The sequence below is a fragment of the Salvia hispanica genome, chromosome 3 (genome assembly GCF_029641045.1).
Source record: "Salvia hispanica isolate PSC_SH4W2 chromosome 3, Shi_PSC_v1, whole genome shotgun sequence".
Taxonomy (NCBI): domain Eukaryota; kingdom Viridiplantae; phylum Streptophyta; class Magnoliopsida; order Lamiales; family Lamiaceae; genus Salvia; species Salvia hispanica.
The window spans coordinates 9,275,788-9,299,239 of record NC_142694.1 but is presented as its reverse complement, the minus strand read 5'-3'; the positions used below and the strand labels follow the sequence as shown (position 1 = coordinate 9,299,239).

At 36.6% G+C, this 23,452-nt stretch overlaps 3 protein-coding genes across 4 annotated transcripts; 1 reads left to right on the top strand and 2 right to left on the bottom strand.

Moving 5' to 3' along the window:
* Window positions 1-2,061: 2,061 nt before the first annotated feature.
* On the top strand, window positions 2,062-3,469 carry LOC125215975 (Protein kinase superfamily protein). Its single transcript, XM_048117568.2, has 2 exons — window positions 2,062-2,646; window positions 2,710-3,469. Exons 1-2 carry the CDS (start codon window positions 2,244-2,246, stop codon window positions 3,312-3,314), a joined length of 1,008 nt encoding a protein of 335 aa, XP_047973525.1. The 5' UTR covers window positions 2,062-2,243; the 3' UTR covers window positions 3,315-3,469.
* Window positions 3,470-8,812: 5,343 nt separating this feature from the next.
* LOC125212604 (uncharacterized) lies at window positions 8,813-12,891 on the bottom strand. 2 transcript variants are annotated; one of them, XM_089067535.1, is made up of 9 exons: window positions 12,780-12,891; window positions 12,078-12,196; window positions 11,744-11,811; window positions 10,942-11,014; window positions 10,063-10,175; window positions 9,881-9,982; window positions 9,358-9,457; window positions 9,165-9,232; window positions 8,813-9,097 (listed from the first exon to the last, which is right to left on the bottom strand). In XM_089067535.1, the coding sequence occupies exons 2-8, from the start codon at window positions 12,159-12,161 to the stop codon at window positions 9,191-9,193; spliced, it is 582 nt and encodes a 193-aa protein (XP_088923661.1). In that variant the 5' UTR covers window positions 12,162-12,196; window positions 12,780-12,891; the 3' UTR covers window positions 8,813-9,097; window positions 9,165-9,190. The 2 variants fall into 2 exon arrangements, with proteins under 2 accessions (XP_088923661.1, XP_088923660.1); XM_089067534.1 differs by lacking the exon at window positions 9,165-9,232.
* Window positions 12,892-13,923: 1,032 nt separating this feature from the next.
* On the bottom strand, window positions 13,924-22,267 carry LOC125213517 (uncharacterized). Its single transcript, XM_048114108.2, has 14 exons — window positions 21,900-22,267; window positions 20,719-20,880; window positions 19,792-19,857; window positions 19,464-19,607; window positions 19,211-19,327; window positions 18,928-19,029; window positions 18,619-18,804; window positions 17,988-18,077; window positions 17,781-17,915; window positions 17,453-17,575; window positions 16,786-16,871; window positions 16,092-16,704; window positions 15,914-15,991; window positions 13,924-15,334 (listed from the first exon to the last, which is right to left on the bottom strand). Exons 1-14 carry the CDS (start codon window positions 22,152-22,154, stop codon window positions 14,285-14,287), a joined length of 3,207 nt encoding a protein of 1,068 aa, XP_047970065.1. The 5' UTR covers window positions 22,155-22,267; the 3' UTR covers window positions 13,924-14,284.
* Window positions 22,268-23,452: the final 1,185 nt, after the last annotated feature.

The window sequence follows — 23,452 nt, the reverse complement described above, 5'->3', positions numbered from 1 at the left end:
TCTTTGTACTTTTTTTTTAATGGAATGGATTATTTTTCCCGTATATGTGTCGTAAATTTAATTCCGTATATCGCAATTTTAATTCCGTAAATGTAGTATATTTTGAATTGTTTTTATTGCGGCTGGCCTATGGCTGGCCTAAATTTGACGTGGCAGGTGGTTTTTTTAGTGTTGCTGACGTGGCAGAGGAGAGAATGGCTGGCCTATGGCTGGCCTATTAACTATTGCGGATGCTCTAATATATGTCCAATTTTAAGAAAAAATCCAACATCTGAGTTTAATATTTTTTGTTTCACAAGTATCCTTTTCATGTATGGGCATTACTAATGAAAACGAGCTTAGACTGAAACAAGCTTAGCCCAAATAATAGTGGGCTGCTCAGAGACACAAAGATGTCCAATAGCTTCAATAAATACTCTTCATTTCATTACAATTCTTATTAATTAATTTATTCTCCAACTTCTCTCTACTTCAATCATTTTCTATATCATACGCATTTCGTATATGGATCCATACAATGTAATCTCTCGACAATAGGGATAATGTCAGTCCGACGAAGAAAATAAGTGAAATTATTATATTTTTTATGGTATCCTTTATAATAAGTGAATTTTGCATTGTTTGAGGGAGACTTATATAATTTTTCCACTCCAGTAATATTAGTAAGTTCGATGTGCAAAAAATATTTTTATTGTTTTCTATATAAATTTGATGTGTTTATATAAATTAATGTTTAGAGAGGTGGCGTTTTGGTAAAATCTAAAGTTTGCATTGTAAGTTCAAACCTTAATTATAAACTACTTTTTTTAATAAATATTTTCATTTTTTGTTCTTTTCGTTATTTTATTTTTATTTTTATGCTCTTTTCTTTTATTTTGTTGCATTTTTATGTCTTCTCCTTTTTCAGTAGTAACATTTTATATTTTTTTATGCATTTTATTAATAAATAAAAACTAGATGCTGGATGGGATATGTGAAAATTTAAAATAAGGATGACCATAAAATGATTTATTCTAATCGAGTGTGGTCCTTTTTGATAATTGAAATAAAATTTGCGATTTTCGTGGAAGTGATGTGCAATATTTCTTGTTTTGCACCGTCACAACAAATAACACGTCACCGCAAACCACCTTTTTCAATGTCTAAGATGTAAAAGGTCCCCACCAAGTAGTAGTATTAAATCAAAGTTAGGAATGTTTAAAGTCAATATTTTGTTTATGCAATAAATATCGCAACTAAACAAATGCTAATATAGTTCGAAAAATATTAGTAATTTCGTGTTTAGTTAGGTGGAAGTTGATGAACCGAAGTTGTTTGAGCAAATTGATTTATTTTTCTAAATACATACATAACTTTCTTTTGGTTTTCCTTTTTTTTTTTCAAATTTTTAAATATTTCTTCTTTTGATTATTGTACCCATTTGATCCTTGATTTGTAAGTTTGTGAAGAAGCAAAAGGACATGAAAATATTATATCTATAGCTGTGATACTAATTAATGATATATAATTTATAGTTAAAAAAATCCACAGACAAGTCTGAATGCAATAATGTATTCAATATCTTCTCATCATTGGTTTGATGCTTCATCTAACAAATACAATCATAAACCGTGCTACGTACAATCCACTTCGCTTTTAGTTCATTATTGCAATCAAATTTTCTCTATCAAATTAATGCAATCATACTATAACATTTAGACTATACCTTGCCTTACTTAATAAATATTTTCGGCATCGAAGGCGTGCTTAATAGAAAACCCAAAAAACAAAAAATCAATCAAGAATATTCTCTATTTACTTATATGTTCATTTAAATTTATTACTATCAATCCAACGTTTGACTAATTGACCAATTAAACATCTAATTGAGTACAATGTTAAGTACAAAATAACTTGACAATATTGTACAATATAAAAGCCTTAATTAAGAGCAGCAGCTAATTGTTTGTCGTATAAGTTATGACGACAAAGCAATATAAGTATATATATATTTCAGTTTTATTGAAATGGAAATTGAAGGAATCAATCTTGAATGGCTGAAAATAACCTAACATATATATGAGCTAGATTTCTACCTTCCCTTACCAATCAAACCTTATTTTTGAATCAATTTCAAATACTAACTTACATTCCAACCCCATTAATACCAAACCAAAACCAACTCATCTCTTCAGCCACACAAAACTACTTCTCACTCGCCAAAATAAAATCATTCTTTTTTTTTTCAAAAAAAACCAGCAAGAATGAGTTATGTAGAATTCCGTACGCTCTACAGTCTCCTCATCGGAATTCTGGCGACGAGCATCACGATTTTCGGAATCTTACTAATCTTCTTATGCAGAAAGAAGGCTGCGAACGCCGACGAAGACACCGAATCAACCGCATCATCGCCGCCGGTGACAAAGCCCTGTGCACCATCGTATCAATTGATGGAAATCGACGCCGCCACCGACGGCTTCAACCACCGCAGGATCGTCGGGAAGGGTCGGATCGGCACCGTGTACGCCGCCGTGACGCCGAAAGGAGAGGTGGTGGCGGTGAAGCGAATCCACCCCCGCCTCGTCCTCAACAATGCCGGATTCGGATTTTCATCCATCCTCAAAACGCTGTCGTTGGCCGATCATCCGCACGTGGTGCCCATAACCGGTACGGTGTTTTAACTAATTAATAATCGAATCAATTAATTGATATCAAAACATGAAAAAGCAGGATTCTCGGAGGCTCCGGGGGAGAGGATCATAGTGATGGAATTCGGCGGGATGCTGAGCTTGGAATTCTATCTGCATCAGAACACGGACGGGGTGGCGCTGCTGGACTGGCGGCGGCGGCTGAGGATCGCGGCGGGGGCGGCGAGGGGGCTGGAGTATTTGCACGAGGAGGTGGCGCCGCCGATCATCCACGGCTGCGTCAAGCCGTCGAACATATTAATCGACGTGAAGCTCTGCGCGCGTCTCTGCGACTACGGGCTGCATTTCCTGGCGCCGGAGGGGCTGGCGGGGGGGTACGTGGACGAGGAGTGTTGGAGGGAGGGCAAGGGCGTTTCGAAGGAATGCGACGTGTACGGATTCGGCGTCGTTTTGATGGAGCTGCTGAGCGGGCGGGGGAGTGCTGACGTGGTGGAGTGGGGCCTGCCGTTGGTTAGAGGGATGAGGATTGCTGAGCTGTTGGATCCGAGGCTGGCCGTGCCGGCGGATGTGGGGCCGCTCGTTCGGTTGTCCAAGGTTGCGTTGGCGTGCGTCGCGAATAGCCGGAAAAATCGGCCGTCGATGAGGCAGGTTGCCGCGATTTTAAGCAGTATAGAGATGGCGTTGTGATTTTGTTAGGAATTAGGATTAGATTATAAGAAAAAGGGTGCCACGTGGATAGAAGATTTGTTAAATGAGGAATGAGGAGGGTTATTTATTTTATTTTTATTCATTTTTGCTTTGAGTATGGTATGAATTACTGAATGAAATTAACTTATTACGTAGATCTTAATTTGGAACTGTAATTGATTCAATTTCACGTATAAAGTGGGCTAACTGCTAAGTTTAAGTTATAATGAGGATATGCAAAGAGATGTTACTCCCTCCGTCCCGGCTAAGATGACACATTCTTTAGCCGGCACGGGGTTTTAGGAGTAATTGGTTAATGTGTTTAATTGGAGAGAGAAAATGTGGGTGGAAGTATTAAAATAGAGAGAGAGAAAGGTGAATATTTTAATAAGGGTGGGAAAAAGTGGTTGAGTGTATTAATTGGAGAGAGAAAGTTTCCAAAAAAGGAAATGTGTAATCTTGGTTGGGACAAACTAAAAAGGAAAACGTGTCATCTTAAGCAGAACGGAGGGAGTATTAAGTAGGTAAAGTCAACTTATTTTATTAAGGCCTCTGCTGATTTTCTCACTTGATGACTTGAGCATGGTCCAAGCTAAGTTCCTGTCCATTCTAGAATATATCTTTGTTTCAAACTTAAAGTCTTCGATTCTAGAATTTCTATTCACGCTAAAAGTCTCCCATAAAGGCGGATATGGATATAATTTGGAATTTCAATCCCACTACATAGAGAGGCTGTATACCATAATTTCAATTGATTGAATTACCATAGGCTATAAGACAATAGTCCGTATGAATTTTGTTTTGTTATTTCTTGTTGTGATGTTATTAGTCTTTTTGTATGTGGAGAGCTAAATTCAGTAAATTTTGGTAGAATTTGAGAGTGATTAATTATGATGAGAGTTATTAATTTTAGTAGTATTTTAGTAATTTTTATTCAAATTTTTACTTTAATTATTGTTTTGATCGGTCCTTCTGTGAGCTACGGCTTCACATAAGCGATGTGTATGTATATGGCCATATGCTAAATTTGGAAGGTTTACGAGTTTGAAAGTAATTAGCATGTTAGATCGATATTCTGAGAAGACTTGAGATTTAATATGGGGACAATGATCTTAGGAGCTTTTTGTACTTAGTCGTCTTATATTAGATAGGCACGTCAAGTTTATAAATGAATAATGAAGTACTAGTAAGTGGATTAATAAATAGAATTGTTGGGGGTTAAGGAAATCAATATCCTACGATTATATCCCATTAAAATAAAAAAGTATTTCATTTTGGATTGCCCCATTAAAAATGAAACATTTCCTAAGAGCATCCGCAATGGTGCTTAGGCCAGCCATAGGCCAGCCATTATTTCCTAAGAGCATCCGCAATGGTGCTTAGGCCAGCCATAGGCCAACCATTCTCTCCCCTGCCACGTCAGCAACACTAAAAAATACACCTGCCATATCAGATTTAGGCCAGCCATAGGTCAGCCGCAATAAAAACAATTCAAAATATACTACATTTACGGAATTAAAATTACGATTAAAATACGGAATTAAATTTACGACACATATACGGGAAAATTCATTAATTGCATTTAAAAAAAGTTACATAGATAAAAAAAAAATTACATGCATAAATAAAGAAAAAAAACTATCGCCGTGCAATCCTCCGTGCCCACAACTCTTCAATTATATCCTTTTGGAGTTGAATATGAGCATCCACTTGGCGCATGTTGGCAAATTCCTGAAGGCGGCCGGCTTCATCGAGAGGTACCCCACGTCGTACACTAGGGGTGGCCGTTCCGTGGCTTGGACCGGCTTCATCGTCACTGACCCAACTAGTCAGTTGTACGCCTTCGTCTTCGACGATCATGTTGTGCAGGATAATGCAGGCGTACATTATCTGGGAAACGCATCCGACCTCCCACAAACGCGTTGGACCCTTAATTGCCGCCCATCGAGACTGGAGCACACCAAATGCGCGCTCCACGTCCTTGCGCGCCGACTCCTGTCGTTGCGCAAAGTAGGCCTTCTTTTCATCACTTGTTTGTCGGATGGTCTTCACAAAGACCGGCCACCGAGGGTATATCCCATCCGCCAAGTAGTAGCCCATATCAAGCCGGTTGTCGTTGGCCACAAAAGAGAAGGCTGGACCGACGCCCTGGCACTTCTCGTTGAAGAGGGGAGACGAGTTCAGGACGTTGAGGTCGTTGTTCGATCCGGCTACCCCAAAATACGCATGTCAGATCCACAGCCGGTAATCAGCTACGGCCTCGAGGATTATCGTGGGGTTCTTTGACTTGTAGCCGGTCGTGTAGGCCCCCTTCCAGGCAGTCGGACAGTTCTTCCACTCCCAATGCATACAATCTATGCTGCCTAACATCCCGAGGAACCCATGCTTCTCCCCGTACATCTGCATCAAATTCTGACAATCTTCGGGAGTAGGGCTTCGAAGGTACTGCTCACCGAAAATGCTGATCACGCCCCCACAGAACTCCTTCAGACATTTCAGGGCTGACGACTCACCGATGTGGAGGTACTCATCCCACATGTCTGCCGCGCCTCCGTAGGCCAACTGTCTGATTGCCGCCGTGCACTTTTGAATAGGGGTGTTGCCGGGTCTGCCAGCCGCATCGTGCCTGAAGCGGAAACACAGATATCGACGCTCTAATGCGCCAACGATGCGCATAAACAACTCCCTGCGCATTCTAAAACGCCGCCGGAACATGTTGGCGGGAAACCGCGGGTTCTCTGAAAAGTAGTCGTCGTACAGCCGCTGATGTGCAGCTACGTGATCCCGATCAATCACTGCTCGGTGGTGGACAACTCGTGGAGGGCGAGGTATCGCCTGCTGTTCCACCATACGCATGTACCGCTCCATCCCGCGGTTCATGTAGGCATCCATAGCCTCGTTCATCCTCCGTTCGTACTCCTCAGGATCCCCACCACTACCACCACCGCTACCACCCGCATTACTCATCGCTCGATGATGCTCTTGTACAGAAAGTTAGAGAGAGAGAAAACTCGTTAAAACAAGTGGTGCAAATGAAAATGAAACGAAAATCGCGTTTATATATGATTTAAAAAAAAATCAAAAATCGGCGCTGGCCGATCGGGCCGCCACAATGGCGGCTAGCCGATCGGCCAGCGCTTCGGCCAGCGACGAGCGATCGGCCAGCCCACGCCGATCCGCTCGCCGATTTCGTGTTCGCCGATTGCAATGGTTCGGCTAGCCGATCGGCTAGCGCGACGAATCGGCTAGCCGGTCGCTAGCCGACCATTGCGGATGCTCTAAAATATAAACAACATCATCTCTATTTATGTTACTCTCTCTTCCTTAATTCACAAAATAACATTACATAAAATTTCGTGCCGAAAAGCAAACGTTTCATATTTATTAGGACGGGGGGAGTATTTATCTAAGTGTTTCATCTCAATACTTTTACTTCTTTCTTAGTTTAAGTACTCAACATTACAAATAACCTTAGCTATATTGTAGGTACACTATTCACTTGTAGTCAAATTTTAGTGCTAATAGCCTAAAAAACCTTCACGCACTATATCTGTTAAAGATTTGCCAATATACTCCTATTAACAAGCTTGTGAACATGTTTTTGAACAAACAAATTTAACATGTCCAACTAGACAAGCTCAAGCTCGGCTCCATGCTATCAAATGATGAAATGAACCTCCAAATGAGCTTTTTTTCCAAGATAAGCCTTGAACAGTTTGTGAATAACTTTATTCATTCATATCCTCTTCCAACACCTGATTCCCCATTATAATTTCTTCTACATGTACAACAATTTATCAATATTTTTAATATTCATATCCTTTCTTTCGTACCATAATTTTCGTAGACGAAGGGTGCAATAAACATCTCAGAATCTCAGTTAAACATATCATATATTATGGCGTATTTATACTACTATATATCAAACGAGCCCTAAACTATTAGCATATCTTTTCTTTCTTGGGTTTGCAGCATTATTATTATTATTATTATTATTATTATTATTATTATTATTATTCAATCTTTTCTACATTATTTGAGACGTTTTCTTTTGGACACAAAATTTAAAAAAAATTATGTTTAACTAGTTAAATGAAGAAAACATAAAATACAACATAGAATGAATAAAGAGTAAAGTGTGAAATATACTAATAAAGTGAGGAATACTATATGTATTTTTTTTATAAAAAAGAAATTACACAACTAACTTGGGACATCTTAGGACTTAGAATGGAATATGACTTTACTAAATTGGGACTGAGAGAATATTACATTGTTTTTTATTTGTTTATGATAATAATTATTAGTATTATTATTGTTGGGATGCGTTAGGCTCCTTCGCACCCAAGTGTCCTATTTCCTTCTTAATCTCAGCCCTTGGATCCTTGAATTGGATGGTTGTGATCAATGCATTATTAGTCTATAATGTTGCATTATTAGCCGGTGTCCATTATTAGAATGAAAATGTGCATTATTAGTCTATAATGTTACATTATTACCCGCTGTGCATTATTAGAATAAAAATGTACATTATTAAATGACACGTGACATTAGTCTAACCGTCAGATGATAAAATCATGGGACTAAGATTAAGAAGAAAAAAGGACAAAAGATATGAAAAGGATTTGAATACATCCCTTATTGCAACTGAGCTTTCGCCCAAGAAATGAAGAAACTAGCATTTAAAATTGGACGGTGATCTGTCTAATTCTAAACCAATAGGGTCGGCTATTCAAATTAATAGTAGTAGTACTAATTATTTTACGTGTGGTATGTTGGGATTTAGTAGGTCTGATCATTACATAATCATTGGTGATTTGGTCTTTTCTTCTCTACCAATTTCTTATTTTAATATAATTTCTAAACGAAATTTATTCTGCAATAATTTAAATTAACTTCTACTCCCCCAAATTATGATTTTTTCTGTCGTCTTGTTCGTATAAATTTTTCTTTCTTTTTGTCGGGAACGTTAATAGAATTGCGAGTGCCATATATTTTTATCAAAGTATTTTTTTTTTTTAATAGGAGATCTTTAATTCTAAACACATATAATATCACCCACTAATTTCGTACTGTTATATGCAGAGAATTACAGAATCTCTTGTTTCCCGGAAACTTTGGCACGAAGAACACAAACAGGGCAGATTTTATAATTTTTATTCATTATTTAAAATTTTGTTTTAGGAAGGTAATGATTGCCAAGACACGAAAAATATGTTAACTTAAATAAATTACCATAAATGAAAAACGTGCTGACTTACCGAAGTTACGAAGTGATCAACTGGTTGACGCATGAGTGGGTTTATTTGTGAAAAATAAATTCCAATTCCAATTCCAATTCCAAATCCAATTAGATGATTTATTTGTTTCTATTTTGAAGTTGGTGGTAAAAAAAGCCACTAATTTTATATAAATAATATAATCGAGTTGATTGTAATTAGTAGGCTCTGATCTCTTTATATTAATTTGCCCATTAAAAAAAAGGAGTTCCCAAAATATTATACAAAACCATCTTACCATGAGACCTCAATCAAATTCATATTCACATTATTTTTAAAAAAAAATCAATTACATTCTACAGCTGGGATAAAAGGTTTACCTTAATCCTAAGTAACACGAATAAGGAGTACAACCATGACGAATACACAAGTCATGGCGAAGATCAGCAGCCATGTAAATCACGTTGTTTTCAGACTCTGCGAATAAACCTCCATTGCCCGAGTGTTTGCATGTCCAGTGCTCGCCAAGCTCTGCTCAACTGCTTTCTCAGTTGAGTCGAGTATCTACATAGGACACGGCAATCAGCAGAAATAATACTACAACTCCATAATAAAGGCAGTGCAACACTACCTTCAGTTTAAAGTGAAATTCCATGATCAATAATACTCCATATTGGTAAGAATGATAACAGTTTGGTCCTAAAATAACAGTGATGAAGTTTCGTGTAAACCCACAAATATGTAAAGAAGGTGCAGGATATCGATTGCCCTGTCAACCAATTTCAAACTGTTTTTTTGTTAAATGACAACAAAAATTCACTCACCTTCTCGGTATTTTTTATGGACTGACTCATCATAAGGCTACTCTCTTTGAGTTGTCGTGCCAAACCAACCATTTCATCCGTCAAATCTTCTTGTAGTTGTCTGTATAAGAAAAATACACAACGAAATATATCTTCATACACATGGGGGTTACAAGGAAAAAAAAATCACATTCCATTCAATCAATCAATATCTCTAAGAAGTGAGAATGTCCCCAACTTATTTATAAAATACGGTCTTATTATCACCGTGATAGATCTAAATACAAAATTATCATCCACCAACATCTAACAAGTTTAATGACCTTTAGTTACCCAAAAGCAATGCTACAAATTTATCGAAAGTAACATCTTATGATTCTATGGTCATCTCATAAGAACTAACTAATTAACCAAATATAAGCTCATTTGAGAAAAATACATGCAGTGGAATAACCACTGGGTCAACATAAGCTTCCTTTTCAAGTTATTCAGTAGGGAAAAAAAATATCATCAACTAACTCAGAAAATGATAAAATTATGTTACCTGTGTTTCTCAATATGAGCATGTGCTGCAGCGTCCAGTTTTACTGACTTCGAATTATTACTGTCCTTGATCCTACTGGGGGATTTATCTGCTGACGGGGGTCTGTATCAACTAAAAGTCAATTTTAAATAATTTAGGCAACAAATAATGTAATAAGATAGTATAACAATCAGTTTACATACAAAATTCTCCTTCTCAACCCTCTGGGAGACTGAATATTTTCTCCGTCAGATGTGGTAGGGGATTCTCTGACCTTGGTGTCAAATGAAGGCTCCTGATTAACTTGAGTACTGGACTGGAATTTGACAAGGAAAAGGATCATTTTAGCGATAATTGCTAATAGCTTGACAGATGAATTTAATTAGAGAGATCAGTCTATACATGGAGACGGCCTTTACTTCTAGTTTATTTGAGGAGGCGGTCATGCAACTACCATACAAGCATAAAAGATTATTGCATTCTTAGCAATGTGGAAGATTGAGAAAATAGCCCCAAAGAGAGTAGAATCACTAAGAAAGAGTCAAAGAGATCTAAATTCAACTTTCTAATTGCCATGTTTTTGTTGGAAGTTTGCAACATCAAAGTGGTAAGTTAATGAAAGTATTGAACAGGTAAATTAATACAATCAAACTTCAAGAAACCACACGTAAGAAATGAATGATTAAACTAAACAACTTGATAGTGTCAGAAGCAACACACAAACATACAACAAACAAAAAAAGTTGTATTCTTTTTCTTAGTACTTAAAAGTTATCTAGATCCTAGCATTGCTGATATTCAATGAGCACTGATTTTTTTTACTATTATTGATTAATCCAAAATGCGATTGATTGAGTATGTATTGTGTTTGTTTATATTCGTCTTAAATAAAAGGGTTAAAACCACAGTGAAAAGGAATGCACCGTTTATTATCAATCTGACCATCTTTGGAAATTAGATGCATCTTTACGGTAACTAAAAGGTTAAGAAACCATATGGAATGCTAGTATTCTACACAGAACAGAGCTATTAAGTAAAGTAAGTACTATTCAACAAGCATGCAGCTAAAAACTCGAACCCACCTCAGTGACGTCTAACTTAGCTGCTACAGCTTCAATTTTCTCAGAATATTCATTTAACTGAGCTTTTGATACCCTGAAAAAAAGAGAGTGGCACAATCAAATAGAAAACATATAAGAGTTCCTGGATAGTATTTATAGATATTATTACTTTACGGTATAAAAGGAAAAGCAATACAAAGCTTACAAAAAGATATTGACTTCAAGGTTAACAAGGAGATGATTTGGGAATAACTAACTTGATTTTATCAAATTATGTATGAGCTTTTATAAAGGAAGTACAATTATACAGAGTGTTTCGTTAAAACTGATAATACACCAGTGAATGCTATGGCTTTTATTCAAATGCTGGAAGCAAAATAATCAATAGTAGAAATTTCAAAGTTGCTTGTAAGGCATGAGGAGGCAAATAGAAATCTACCAATAGTTTTTGGAACAAAAAAATTAAAATTTTAGGCGTGACAAGAAAATCAAGAAGACGGTAATTTTAGGCAAGAAATGATGCAAACCACCACCTGATTAATGCTTAGCAATCTATGATGAAAATGAACTTTAGATGGAATCCAACAATGTATGGGTTTTATTCAAACTGACAGCCATAAATAAGTTGAAAGTGTCAGCTTCGTTATGCCTAATAGAATTCAATCAATCAACAGATCCTTCTGGAGTAGCTTGTGAGGCATTAAGGGCTAGGTAACCAACTAACCATGTATATCATATATGACGAACCAAATAAAGAATCAGATACCACAGACCTTGTATAGAGTTCGTCAAAATGAAAGTCACATGCATGAATTAGACAAACCTTGGCAACCCTTCAGGAGTCCTCTCTTCAGCCAATTGCTCCAGTTGCTCTCTTAAAGTGGCCACATACTAAATATTATCATCACAAAAACAAGAATAGATTTCTTATTTTCCAATAAAAACAAATTCTCAAAACCAAATCCAATCGACAAATAAATCAGGTAAGCTGAAAATCACAGAAGTTGGTCAAAAGTATCTTAAAGAATAAAAAACCATGTTCTCACTAAACTCTCCCCAAATTAATCAACAAAATATATGTAATATGCTTGACTACAATGATGAATATAATGTAATAAAAATGTATGAGCGAAGAATTATGAAGACCAAGCGCATACATGTACAAGCTTTCCCTGATTTTGTTGCTGTGAAGCTGCTGCAAGTAACCTTCTCAAGTTCACTTCAGTTTTGCTCAAGCCCATTACAGAATCCAAAGCATGTATAGTTCAAATGCCAACTGAGATAAACAGCAAGGTAATAGCTGATCATAAAAAGGTAGTACATTACTAACTTCAGTCAGTAGATACAGAATTGCTACGGCAATAACAGATTAGTTTTTAACAACATCAAGTCTGTTCACACATTAAACTTCAAGTTTACCAGTCATAACCACTGTTTTTACATATGGATAAGAAAGTAAAGTTCACTACAAGCAATGCACTTTAGAATTCCATAAACAAGCTTTTAAGTAATGTATAAGTAATGCCACAAGTGTGTTTGTGTAGAAAAGGACCCAAATGCATATGAATGTCTAAAATATGAAAGATCGCTTCAGTTAATTCAAATTTCCATTGATATTGACCATATCCCAAAGTTAAGTATCCCTAATTCCTAGCTTTAGACTTCTGTCTGAGTGTAATTGAACAGCGACCACATAAATCATGAGAACTGGAATTTCAGTTTTGGAGGAAAGAATATGCAGGGAAATTATAGTAAACCAACACCATTAAAATCGAATGGACTATAGAGTCAAATATGCTAATTAGAAATCCATGGAATAAGAGAGTACATGTTCCCGAATCAGATCACAAAATTCGAACCTGGGATTCAGACTATTATCGGAAAAGCTCAAAGTGATGGAAGGGGAGGATTTGATTGATACTAGGGACGGGGAGAGCTGTATTTTTGGGAAATTTGTAGGAGTATAAATTTAGTTTGTTTATATTTTATTTAAGTATATAATAATAGTAGGATTACTTTTATTATTATAAAATCATACTACTCCCTCGTCCGAGGATAGATGTCATCCTTGGATGAAGGCACGAAATTTTACGAGATGTTATTATATTATTTTTATGTATTAAGTGGAGAGAAAATATATTTTTATATATTGGTATAAGGGAAAACTTTTTTTAAAAAAATGAAATGTAAATATTTTATAGAAACAAACTAAAAAACAAAAATAAAACATCTATTATCGGATAAAGGAAGTACGACCCTTCACAACGAGCCATGAAATGCATATTGTCAGTGGAGGTGGTCACAACGAGCCATGAAATGCATATTGTCAGTGGAGGTGAATAAGTTTTACTATCATAAGAGATAAAAAAAATCTAAAATAAAAAAATTTTAAATTTAAAGAACGGATCAAAATAAAAACAATTTTTATTTTGAAATATACTACTACTATTAAGTATTAATACTGATATTATAACTGTAGTAAAAAGTTAGTGCATGGATTGATTATCTATATTGACTATAGTGTTATAAATTAAACAATAGGAGTAGTAAGACAGTAGATAGATGATGCAATCAAGTGTATTATAGCCTATAGGGTTAATGATTTTTATAAATCACGATTCATTTTCATACCATCTGTCACTTAACTATAACTGCAAATGACCTTCATGTTTAAAATTGAACTTGTGTTTTGGTTCTATCTTCTACAATAAGATTGAGTTTTACATTTATCACAACTCTATAACTCTATATTCCAATTATGACTAAGGCTTTATTTGGACAATGACAAAAATCACAAAACATGTTCTAGAGGCATCCTTGTATAGGGCTGAAAAGATTCAGCTCAAAAGACAAGCAACTTTAAAAATATGTAGTATAATACTTTTAAGAGATTATGAAAAATTCAGGCAACAATTTGAAGCTGTCGAGTAACTGCTAAGGGATAAGAATTGCAGATTCTCATAGTAGTATATAAAGAATGCAATGAATGAATGAAGACCTAAGTTATAAACAAGATTCTTATAACACACCATTCATCCATTGCAATGGAATACACAAGATCAAATACTTTAAAACACAACCTATAGGACTTTTCATCAGCCTGAAATTTTACAGCACGCGCCACTGTCCTGTAACAACAGCAAAACAAGCCCAGGAACAGCAATGTTCTAAAAAGTAAACATTTGACACTAAATAATGCAGGATGAACATCACTCCACACTTAAGACCTAACAAATTTATCATATCCAGACACATAATTTCTACCCTCTCACTGAAACTAAGAAACTAATACCGACACACCAACATCTGAATGTACTAGAAAGTTCACCAATGTATATAAGGAGCTACTCTTGACGAACTTTTACTATGGTTTCTTGAGAACACATCTCTCATACAAAGCTAGGATGTCCTTTTTGTTAGGATTCCTTAGTTGCAACAGCTCAGCTCCAAAATTGTGACTTGTAAGCTCATGCCTCAATTTCTGCACCGTGAACCTAGTGTAATCCTCCTGGTTTGTTTGTTCACTATTGGTTGGTTCATCACCCCCCCTAAACACAGAACCACCATCCTCTGGACTCCCAAACTTCATAGGGCTGTTGGTACTCTTGGTCCTTTTGTTTCCTCTGATTACTTTGTCATTCATGACCGTATCTTGTACCGAGTCAGCACCCATTTCATAATCATTGGTCCTACCACGTTTAGCATGGGAAGCAGTTCTCAGCCTGCCATCGATTGTCGATTTTTCACCGAATCGAAGAGCAGTCAATTCCTGAGAAACTTCATCAAGCTTCCCCTGAGTAGCTTGCAGCTGAACAGAGAGGGCTTCAGCTCTGTTATTTGCCTCTGTATGAGCAGCACGCTCACTTGCCAATAGAGTCTCAAGTACCTGAACAGTGGTCTTTCTCTGGCTGTTATTTGACTGTAACAGTGAGTCAATTTCTGTTTCCTTTTCTCTAATTCTGTTTTCCAGCATTTCTACCTTAAACAAGGCATCCCTTTCAGATGCTCTGTACCTCTCAACTTCATTAACCAAGTCAGCCCTTTGCCTCTCCAAAGTCTCAGCATGCCTTTCAGCCCTCTCAATCTGTGCCAATCTTTCCATTGCTACACGCTGGAAATCACTTTTATCCTTCTGGGCAGAAGCTGCTTCGGCTCTGGCTTCATCAGCCAATTCCATTGTCCTTTTAGCTTCTTTTTCAGCTGCTTTACACCTTTCTTGAATTTCCTCAAATCTGTCAAACTGATCTTGATACTTCTGCTCGAGATGCATTTTTTCCTGTTCCAGACTCCTGGCTTTGCTTTGTGCTGAAAGAACAGCCATATTAGCTCCTTCTACCTTTTCACCTAGCTCCCTGATTTCAAGCTTTAATCTTGATGTCTCCAGATCATAGTTCTTAAGCTTTGATTCAGCAGCCTATAGCCAGTAACATCAGACAAAATAAGTTGCAGGCACTAATTTACATCAAGATTACTTACAGATATGGATTCTGGTAGAGATCAGAATGACAGGTGCACGCTCAAGCAAGAAAACAGAAGAGAAAATAAAATTTAAAAAAACAACCAAACGAATCTGTGAAGAACAAGGTTCAGCTTAACAAAATATAGCATATAAACCAACTACAATTAGCTCCCCTCCCCCAAAAAGAATGAAACAAGGTTCAGCTTAACAAAATATAGCATATAAACCAACTAGCTCCCCTCCCCGAAAAAAGAACGAAAGGAAGGGAAAGAAACAAAGCTGCCAGAAAGTTATTGTAAGCTTCTCTTTTCAGAAAAAATAGGTAGAAGTTGAAAAGGTGGAATTTTCCTGGGCATAAGAGTCGATACATTTGGCAGCTACTTACAAGAACCTTAACCAAAAAAACTGAATGCTTTACGAGCAACTAATCTGACCACAAAAGTTGTGCAAGGAGGATAGTTAAGCTATAATGGGGAGGAATATGCACAAAGCTATCACATATTAATCAAATGATTACTCTTGTCTGAACCTTACCTTCAACTCCAAACTCAAAGTTGTCAAACGCTGCTCAGCTTCCTCAATCCTTGAGGTCTTCTCCTTCATTTCTTCCTCCTGTTGATATTATTACAGAAGAATAAAGTCACACAACTGGTCCCAGTATAAAGAGATGCAAACAAATGTATTATTTCCTCCAGCATGAAAGAATTTATACCTTTTCTGCCAGTGCACTTGAAAATTCTTCTCTTAGAGCAGCTTCTCTTGATTGCGTTTGATAATTTGTGCGTTCTTGGACAGCAGCAGCTTTCTCTAGAGCATTTTTCGTTTCTCTGACAGCAATATCATATTTACGCTTCCACTCCTCTGCCTCTTCATGAGCAGATTGAGCTTTCTCCTGAGCTGCTGCCAATCTTGCTTCAGCAGCAGAACTTTTCGATCTGAGCATCGCAACTTCTGCACCAAACTGATCTTCTTCAGCCTTCTGCTTTGATAAAACCAACTCATATTTCCTTTTCCAATCCGTACATTCCTGTCTTGCTATATCAAGTGTTTTTGATAAGTTAGAGGACTTCTCTTCCAAGGAACTATATTTTTTTTGCAAATTGTTTATACGGTTCATGTAGTCATCTGTAAGTTTTTCCTTGTCTTTGATAGCATCCTGATAGCGGTTCAGGTACTCAGATTTATACTTCTCACTAGCTTCCAGTTGCTTGTTAAGCAATTCTATCTTGTCTTCAATTGAACGGCATTTCAGAGCAAGAGAACTCTTTTCTGCCCCAATATGATCGATTTGCTTCTTGATGAAGTCCAGAAGTGGACCCTCCAAACTGGACAAATCAAATAATATCAGAAAAGAACTTCATAGCCAACCACCATACATAATAGAAAGTAACACAGGATACAAGAACCTTTGTTGAAGAAAAAGAACTACTTTCCGCCACTTCTCTGGTCCATGACAAGAGGATTCATACTTGCTCAAGAGCCCATCAAGAACCTGCCAGAACAGAAGTATTTAGGCCTTCTATAACTGTTTCAGTTGAGAATTTGGTTTTATACTTGCCCAAGTTGCACAACAAGAAACTGAAGTCATAATAAGAATTTCTACACAAGAGGAACAAACAAATGAAACTTTGGTTGCATGTGTACTATATATCTGTGAAGCTAGCAATATTATACCAAAATATGTGTACTATATATCTGTGAAGCTAGCTGGTAAATATAAAAAATCTTGTGATTTAAACAAAATGTTAATTAATATAATTGTGATGAAGACAACAAATCGACAGTGCAAATATTGTGTGTTTGTTTGCGACGTTGTTGTAGTTTGAACCAAGCAGTATTATAGGTTTCACATGTTATTTTCTAGTAAAAAAGGCAAAGATAAAAAGGATACTGCCGATAGGAACGAGTGAGAAACACAAATTGCATTTTGTTTAGCATCAAGAAAAGGAATTTGAAATAGAATCATACTAGATCTTAATTTTGCAATAAGGGCTTAAATCCAAAATATAAGCACTGAACTAGACCATGAAGGATATTCTCAAAAGAAAACATCTATCAACAATGAAAACCTGCCTTTAGAACTGTGTCTACTTTTGCATCAGGAGCATGACAAGCTGTTCTCAACTCCCTTTCCATATTTTCTATGGTACGTGTACAATGCAGATAAGCTTCCCGGAAAGCATCTTTTTTAATATCCTGCAATTAACATGCAATCTTAATCAATAATAGGGCCAAATAGACCCAAAACGACATTCGTTAATTAGAAAACATAATCAACAACATCCAAAGATCTTAATCTATCCGTAAATTACAACAATTCAATTATAAGGTAAATGTAACAGATTATGAAACCTAAAGAAGTATTGAAGATCTTTTATAGTATTAAGCTAGGAACATGAACCTCAAATGCCTTCTTCAAGAAAGTCTGAAGACGTTTTTCATATTTTTGTCTCACTTGACCAGCACCTACAGCACTATCATTAAACGAGGACATTGACCTCTGAACTGCATCTTCATGTGCCTCTCTTAAGGCAGCCTACACAGGTTCCAAAGTTTAGCAAATACTAAAAAAGAGAGGCACAACATCCACAAGAAAGCCAATACTTACTTCTTCAGGGGGTTTGGAACGGTCAAAAGCAGACATATACACTTCAGTACTCAATTCATATGCTCTCTGGCATTCTGCTTCCTCAACACTCTGAATGAAAAATGTAAAGATAGAGATAACTAATTAAATAGATTAAAATTTGACCGTAGAAGGTGTCATCTCATTAAGGGAAACAAGATGTGGCACCACCAAAAAGAAACTACTCATGACAGTGTTACTCCAATGAAAACTTAATGCACATAAATAGTGGAGGTACTTAAGAATTATCGCAACTTTTAAACTATATGAGAAAGTTCTAATATAGCCTGTCAACCAAATTTTTAGATTCTCGTCTGATTGAGAGCAATGAGTAATATCATTAAACAGCAAATTGCAATGCAATATAATGTACATAAATGTTACAGCATTGGCAACTATATCTGCATATTATATAAAAGATTATATGTATGTGGAATACCCTAGATTGTATAGCAATTAACAATATCATTAAGCAGCAAGTTGCAGTGCAATATAACATACATAAATGTAGCAGCATTGAGAACTATATCTTGATATCATATACTAAAGGGCTATAAGTGGATATCTCAAAATCCAGCAAAAGCAACTTGCACAGATAAAAGAGCATGCTAACCTGCCATGAAGATGTTATTGTAGGCACAGCACCATTATTTAGAGCATCAAGGAATGACTGAGTAATACGAGCAAAAAGAGGTCCTGTCATCACAGTTGCGCCCATTTGCTTGGGCCTAGTCCTCTCAAAAACAAATTTTGTAAATGAATTCAAACCGGATCTAAATTCTGGCCTTAATTTATCCAGCTGCAATACATAGAAAAATTAAGCATAATAAGCAAAGTAGAAAGAAGAAAGAAGGTTGTTGAGATAGACAGCACACAAAATATAAAAAATGAAAATGAAAAATTGTCTCAGATAACCACTTACAGGAATCTGATCAAGTCGTTGAAGATCATTCTCATTGCTTAGGGGTCGTACAAGAGTGTAGCATTCTCTGTCCGGAAAAAGAGCTCGGATGGACTCTCGAATCTAGTCAAGTATTTCGCCAATAAACAGCTCAGCATATATTATATAGAGAGAGAATCTTAGAGAGTGTGAGGAAGTTGAGTAATGTTGTTGAAAGAATTACATGAGCACAACATTACAGTTTAAAAATACACATTACAATATCGAGTAATGCATAGGCATAGACAAGAAATAAAAGAATAACCTCATTCTTTGCCGATACATCTCTTCCGCCTCCTTGAACCGGCCTCAAAGCAAGCTCCAGGTAGTCACGCGGTGTAATTTTTCGGTTATCCTCCGCTGCTAAGTCTAGATAGAAGTCCTACACATGCATTTGAACAGTTATATGTTCTGCAAAGTAGAGAAGCAACAAAACTTTGTGGCGCTACTGATTCCTACTATGAGGTAAAACATGGCCAATAGTTGAAAACAACGTGTGTCTATATTCTATTACTTACTCTCAACAGCCAAACAAATATTGGTGAGAACTGTCCAAGCTCTGAAGCAGTACTCCTACCTCCAGATGCCCTAACGCGAATGTGTTTGGTCATCTCGGTCACAAGAGAGAGACGGTCAAGTGCAGCCTCATCAATACCACCCATCTAAGCCAAAGAATCAACATATCATTATGCTTATTTTCTTGGCATCAAATGTCATTTTCCTTGAAGCAATTTCATTGAATGATCAAAATTTGGACCAAAGAAGGCATGGATAACAGAATACAAGATAAAGATTAATGTTATCTACTGCTAGACATTGAGAGAAAGCCTTCAACAATTTAATTACCTGGTTATATATGAACATGCTTGATAAGAGGACAGCCAATGAAAATATTTGTGTACTGTATGTTCCCTGTCAAAAATAAAGTCCAGAGTGACAAGATGAGAGTATAATATGGGATAGATTATGCACGTATAGCTATGCATATAATTAAGAAATGGTTATACATGATTTAAGATCAGTAAATATGGGGAATATGTTCACTGCAAGCAAGGGTGCAGATGATATGCATGTAATAGGACCAAGGTTTTGAAAAACAGCATTTTTACGCCTCAAGACCTTTTCCGATGGACCCAGAAGGCTTAAGCCTCAAGGTGGTCCAAGGCATGAGCCCTGAGAGTAAATGATAAAAACACATGGATATAATAGCAATTATAACAAAACATTGAAACACTAAAAATGATTAAAAAAACATAGCAACTATAATACCCCCCCTTCCCACCTTAGTTGAGGTGTTTCTTTGGGCACAAGATTTAAAAAATAGTGTTTCTGAGCTAAGTGGAGTGAGAATACAGTAAGTCAGAGAATGCAATAGATAAGTTAAGAGAGAATAAAATAGATAACTAAAGAGATAAAATGTGCTGATTTTTCCATAAAGAATGACTCAACTATAGTGGGACGACCAAAAAAGGTACACGACTAAACTACGTTGGGACGGAGGGAGTTAAACGCTTACAAATCATAAGTTCACAACTAGCTCTCGGTCTAGAAAATCTCTAAATAAAATTGGAATGATAGAACTAAAGTCAAATATCAAATGGCCATAATTAGGTCTTCAAGAAGTGCAAATAAGGCTACAAAGGCATTTCCCAGGCGGCTCACGCTGCGGCGAGCCTCAAGAACGTCTTTCTAAACCACAATTAGAACAAATAACACTAAAATTATTCAATTACAACTACCAATCCAGAAGCAATAAAGGAAACAAAACCTGACCGTTTGATCATAAGCATCAATTCCTTCTGAGTCCAACAGTAAGAGGCTGTACTCTGTTCCATCTAGGGCAGTTCTCCGTATGGGGGTACTCCACAGCCAAAGTCCTTTTGTACAAGGACGATGTGTAGAAGCCACTTGAAATCCACTGCTCCTCCCAAGAAGCTGCAAAATAAAATCTCAGCAAGCTACTCAAATAGCATGTATGCTTAAAGTAGTTATTTCACATTAATAGCCTTCTTTTCACACAAATGAAGGGCTAATATCACATAAAATTAAAAAAATCTTGAAACCACTTAATTTTCGAGCTGAATTTTTTAAAGACATCTGAACCAAATCAATTCACCAAAAATGTAAATCTTCTTCACTCAGCAAGAGCTGACGTAACACAAAACAAACGAGAAACAAACCAAATGCACCATTACCACATTAGAAAATATTTTTAATGCAGGAAAAATGCTCAAAACAAACCTTAAGGCCAAAATATTTTCATTGGTAGTACCTTTTATTCTTCATTCAAGATATACTTAAGCCCAACCATTCAACAGCGAAACAAACAAGCTATGATGTTGAATTGAACAGATAGGGAATAGTGAAATTGTGTAATTTTTCTACCCAACTCCAAAAAAATTCCTTTAGAAGCTAAGAGTTCACCCAAACATCAAAATGATACTTAGACTTTACATTAAAGAGTAGCACAATCCTGATTAAACCTGATTTGCAGCTAATGATGATGACAGGCACAACAATTACTTTGAAAGACAACAATAAGTTACCAGTTTTACAAACCATTCGACAATGTAGTAAGAGAAACAACCAGTCATTTTCTTATCCTTCTCAACAAGCCTAATATTCCACTAATTGATAAGTAATAAGTATGCTAAATGGATTGCTCGGTGTTAGGAATTCTTCTACAGTATAAGTAATACTGTCGAAGTATGAACAGCGCCTGAACGAGTAACAAAACCCACTACACATCAGACAATGACCCCAAAACCCTAAATTAATCAACCAGACTACCGAAAACCCTAATGCACGAGAGAATTCCCAATCGAGCAGAAAGCTAGGAAGTCAATCACAAAACTATTCTCAGTCAACCAGTCTTCCAGCACTACTGAAACCCTAGTAGAAAAAAAAAAATCAAATTGCCGAGACTGACGCAAACCCTGCCAAACCAACTGTACCTGATTTAATATAAAGCTCTTTCCTTGACGCGCGCGGCCACAGACGGAAACCACCCCAACGGGCTGCTTGACCAGCTGCAGCAGCGCCACCGCCTCTGGATCCATGTGAAACCTGCCCTTCTCGTCGGTGTAGACAAGGCGGATTGGCCTCGCCGGGCCGGCAGACATATTGGGCGAAGCGGCGGGAAGTGGAGTCGGCGGAGACGCCGCGTGCGGGGAATCTGCGGCCGGACTCCGGCCGAATAATCGCATCATATTATCGAAATCTTTCCTTTGAAATTGTTGATTGTGAGGCGAAATGTGGGAAAGCGTCTCCACTTACTTTTTAAATGGAAGAGAGGGAAATTAAAGAGAGAGAGAGAAGTGGAAAGGGAAAAATGTTCTCGCAAAGGAAGGCTCAAATTACTATTTTGTACCTCCGGGATTTTGTTGACGAGGGGTATTTCTGGAAAGTTATAATCTCATATCAAATGACAGCTTAGCTTGGAGCAAGGCGATCTTTAGCCAACTGTATTGTCAACTTTCCATATTTATTTTACAATATACTCTAAATCCCCCCTTTAAGAATAAACGTTCTAATTTGAACATAAATTTTAAGAAATTATAAAGAAAAATAGATTGAATAAGGTTAATGGAATATGAGTATCACGTATATAAGTTTTATAATAATATATAAGTGAAATAAGTTAATGGAATGTGGGATCGACTTGTCATTTATAGTAAAAGTGAAATATGATTCTTAATTTAGGGTTGGACGAAAAATAGCAAAATAGGACTCTAAATGAGGGACGGAGGAAGTACAGTGTCCCTTATTATGGCGTATCCCGTTTCACAAGGATGAGATGTTAAAGGACACTCGTTGCAGTCATCTCCTCCCACCACCAGTGTTCCTTGTAGAGGGTCTGAGCCCTTGTTGGTCGGACAAGCGTTGCCACCCATGTGGCGCCTTCTGGTGCGGCGATGACACCCACTCGCTGAGTGGGCGTCCGTTAACCGTTTTAATTTTTATTTTTATTAAAATAGTTGGTGAAAAATTGAAAAACAAAAAAAAAAATTGTTTCCCCAAATATTAAAGTTTTTTCGATTTTTCATTCTTTACCCTTAAAATCATCTTTAAGTATCTCGTTCATCATATATATATACTTTTTTTCACACCTAAAAAAACTATTTTTCACTCATTTTTCTCTCTAAAAATTTTCATGGCTAGAGGCATGGATGAGACGGACCAAACTAAGTGGCCCTCCAAACTCACACAAATGTTTTAATTGGAATGTTGTTCGCTGCAATAAAGGTCGACACTTCCCGTATGACGCGGTCATAGTGATACATTACTAAACAATTGAGCAACTCATGTCTCGTTTGAATGTCATCTCCACTAGAAGACTAACTTTTTATGGTTTTTTATTTTTTCGATTTTAATTATGTAGTGTTTAATTTTTTTAGAATTTGTAAGGTAATTTCTAAATTTTTAATGAAGTTTTATTAATGAAATGATTTTATTAATTACATTTTTAAGTTAAAGAATGAAATGTTATGACCCATCGGGACTTGAT

Coding starts and splice junctions, on each gene's coding strand:
- LOC125213517 (XM_048114108.2), bottom strand. CDS start 22,154: ATGATGCGATTATTCGGCCGGAGTCCGGCCGCAGATTCCCCGCACGCG. Junction 18,805..18,927: donor AACGACTTGATCAGATTCCT/GTAAGTGGTTAT, acceptor TATGTATTGCAG/CTGGATAAATTAAGGCCAGA. Junction 15,335..15,913: donor CTTTGAGTTTGGAGTTGAAG/GTAAGGTTCAGA, acceptor TACTGGCTATAG/GCTGCTGAATCAAAGCTTAA.
- LOC125215975 (XM_048117568.2), top strand. CDS start 2,244: ATGAGTTATGTAGAATTCCGTACGCTCTACAGTCTCCTCATCGGAATT. Junction 2,647..2,709: donor GCACGTGGTGCCCATAACCG/GTACGGTGTTTT, acceptor ATGAAAAAGCAG/GATTCTCGGAGGCTCCGGGG.
- LOC125212604 (XM_089067534.1), bottom strand. CDS start 12,161: ATGGGCTTGAGCAAAACTGAAGTGAACTTGAGAAGGTTACTTGCAGCA. Junction 9,983..10,062: donor GGGTTGAGAAGGAGAATTTT/GTATGTAAACTG, acceptor TAGTTGATACAG/ACCCCCGTCAGCAGATAAAT. Junction 9,458..9,880: donor GCTCATATTGAGAAACACAG/GTAACATAATTT, acceptor TTTCTTATACAG/ACAACTACAAGAAGATTTGA.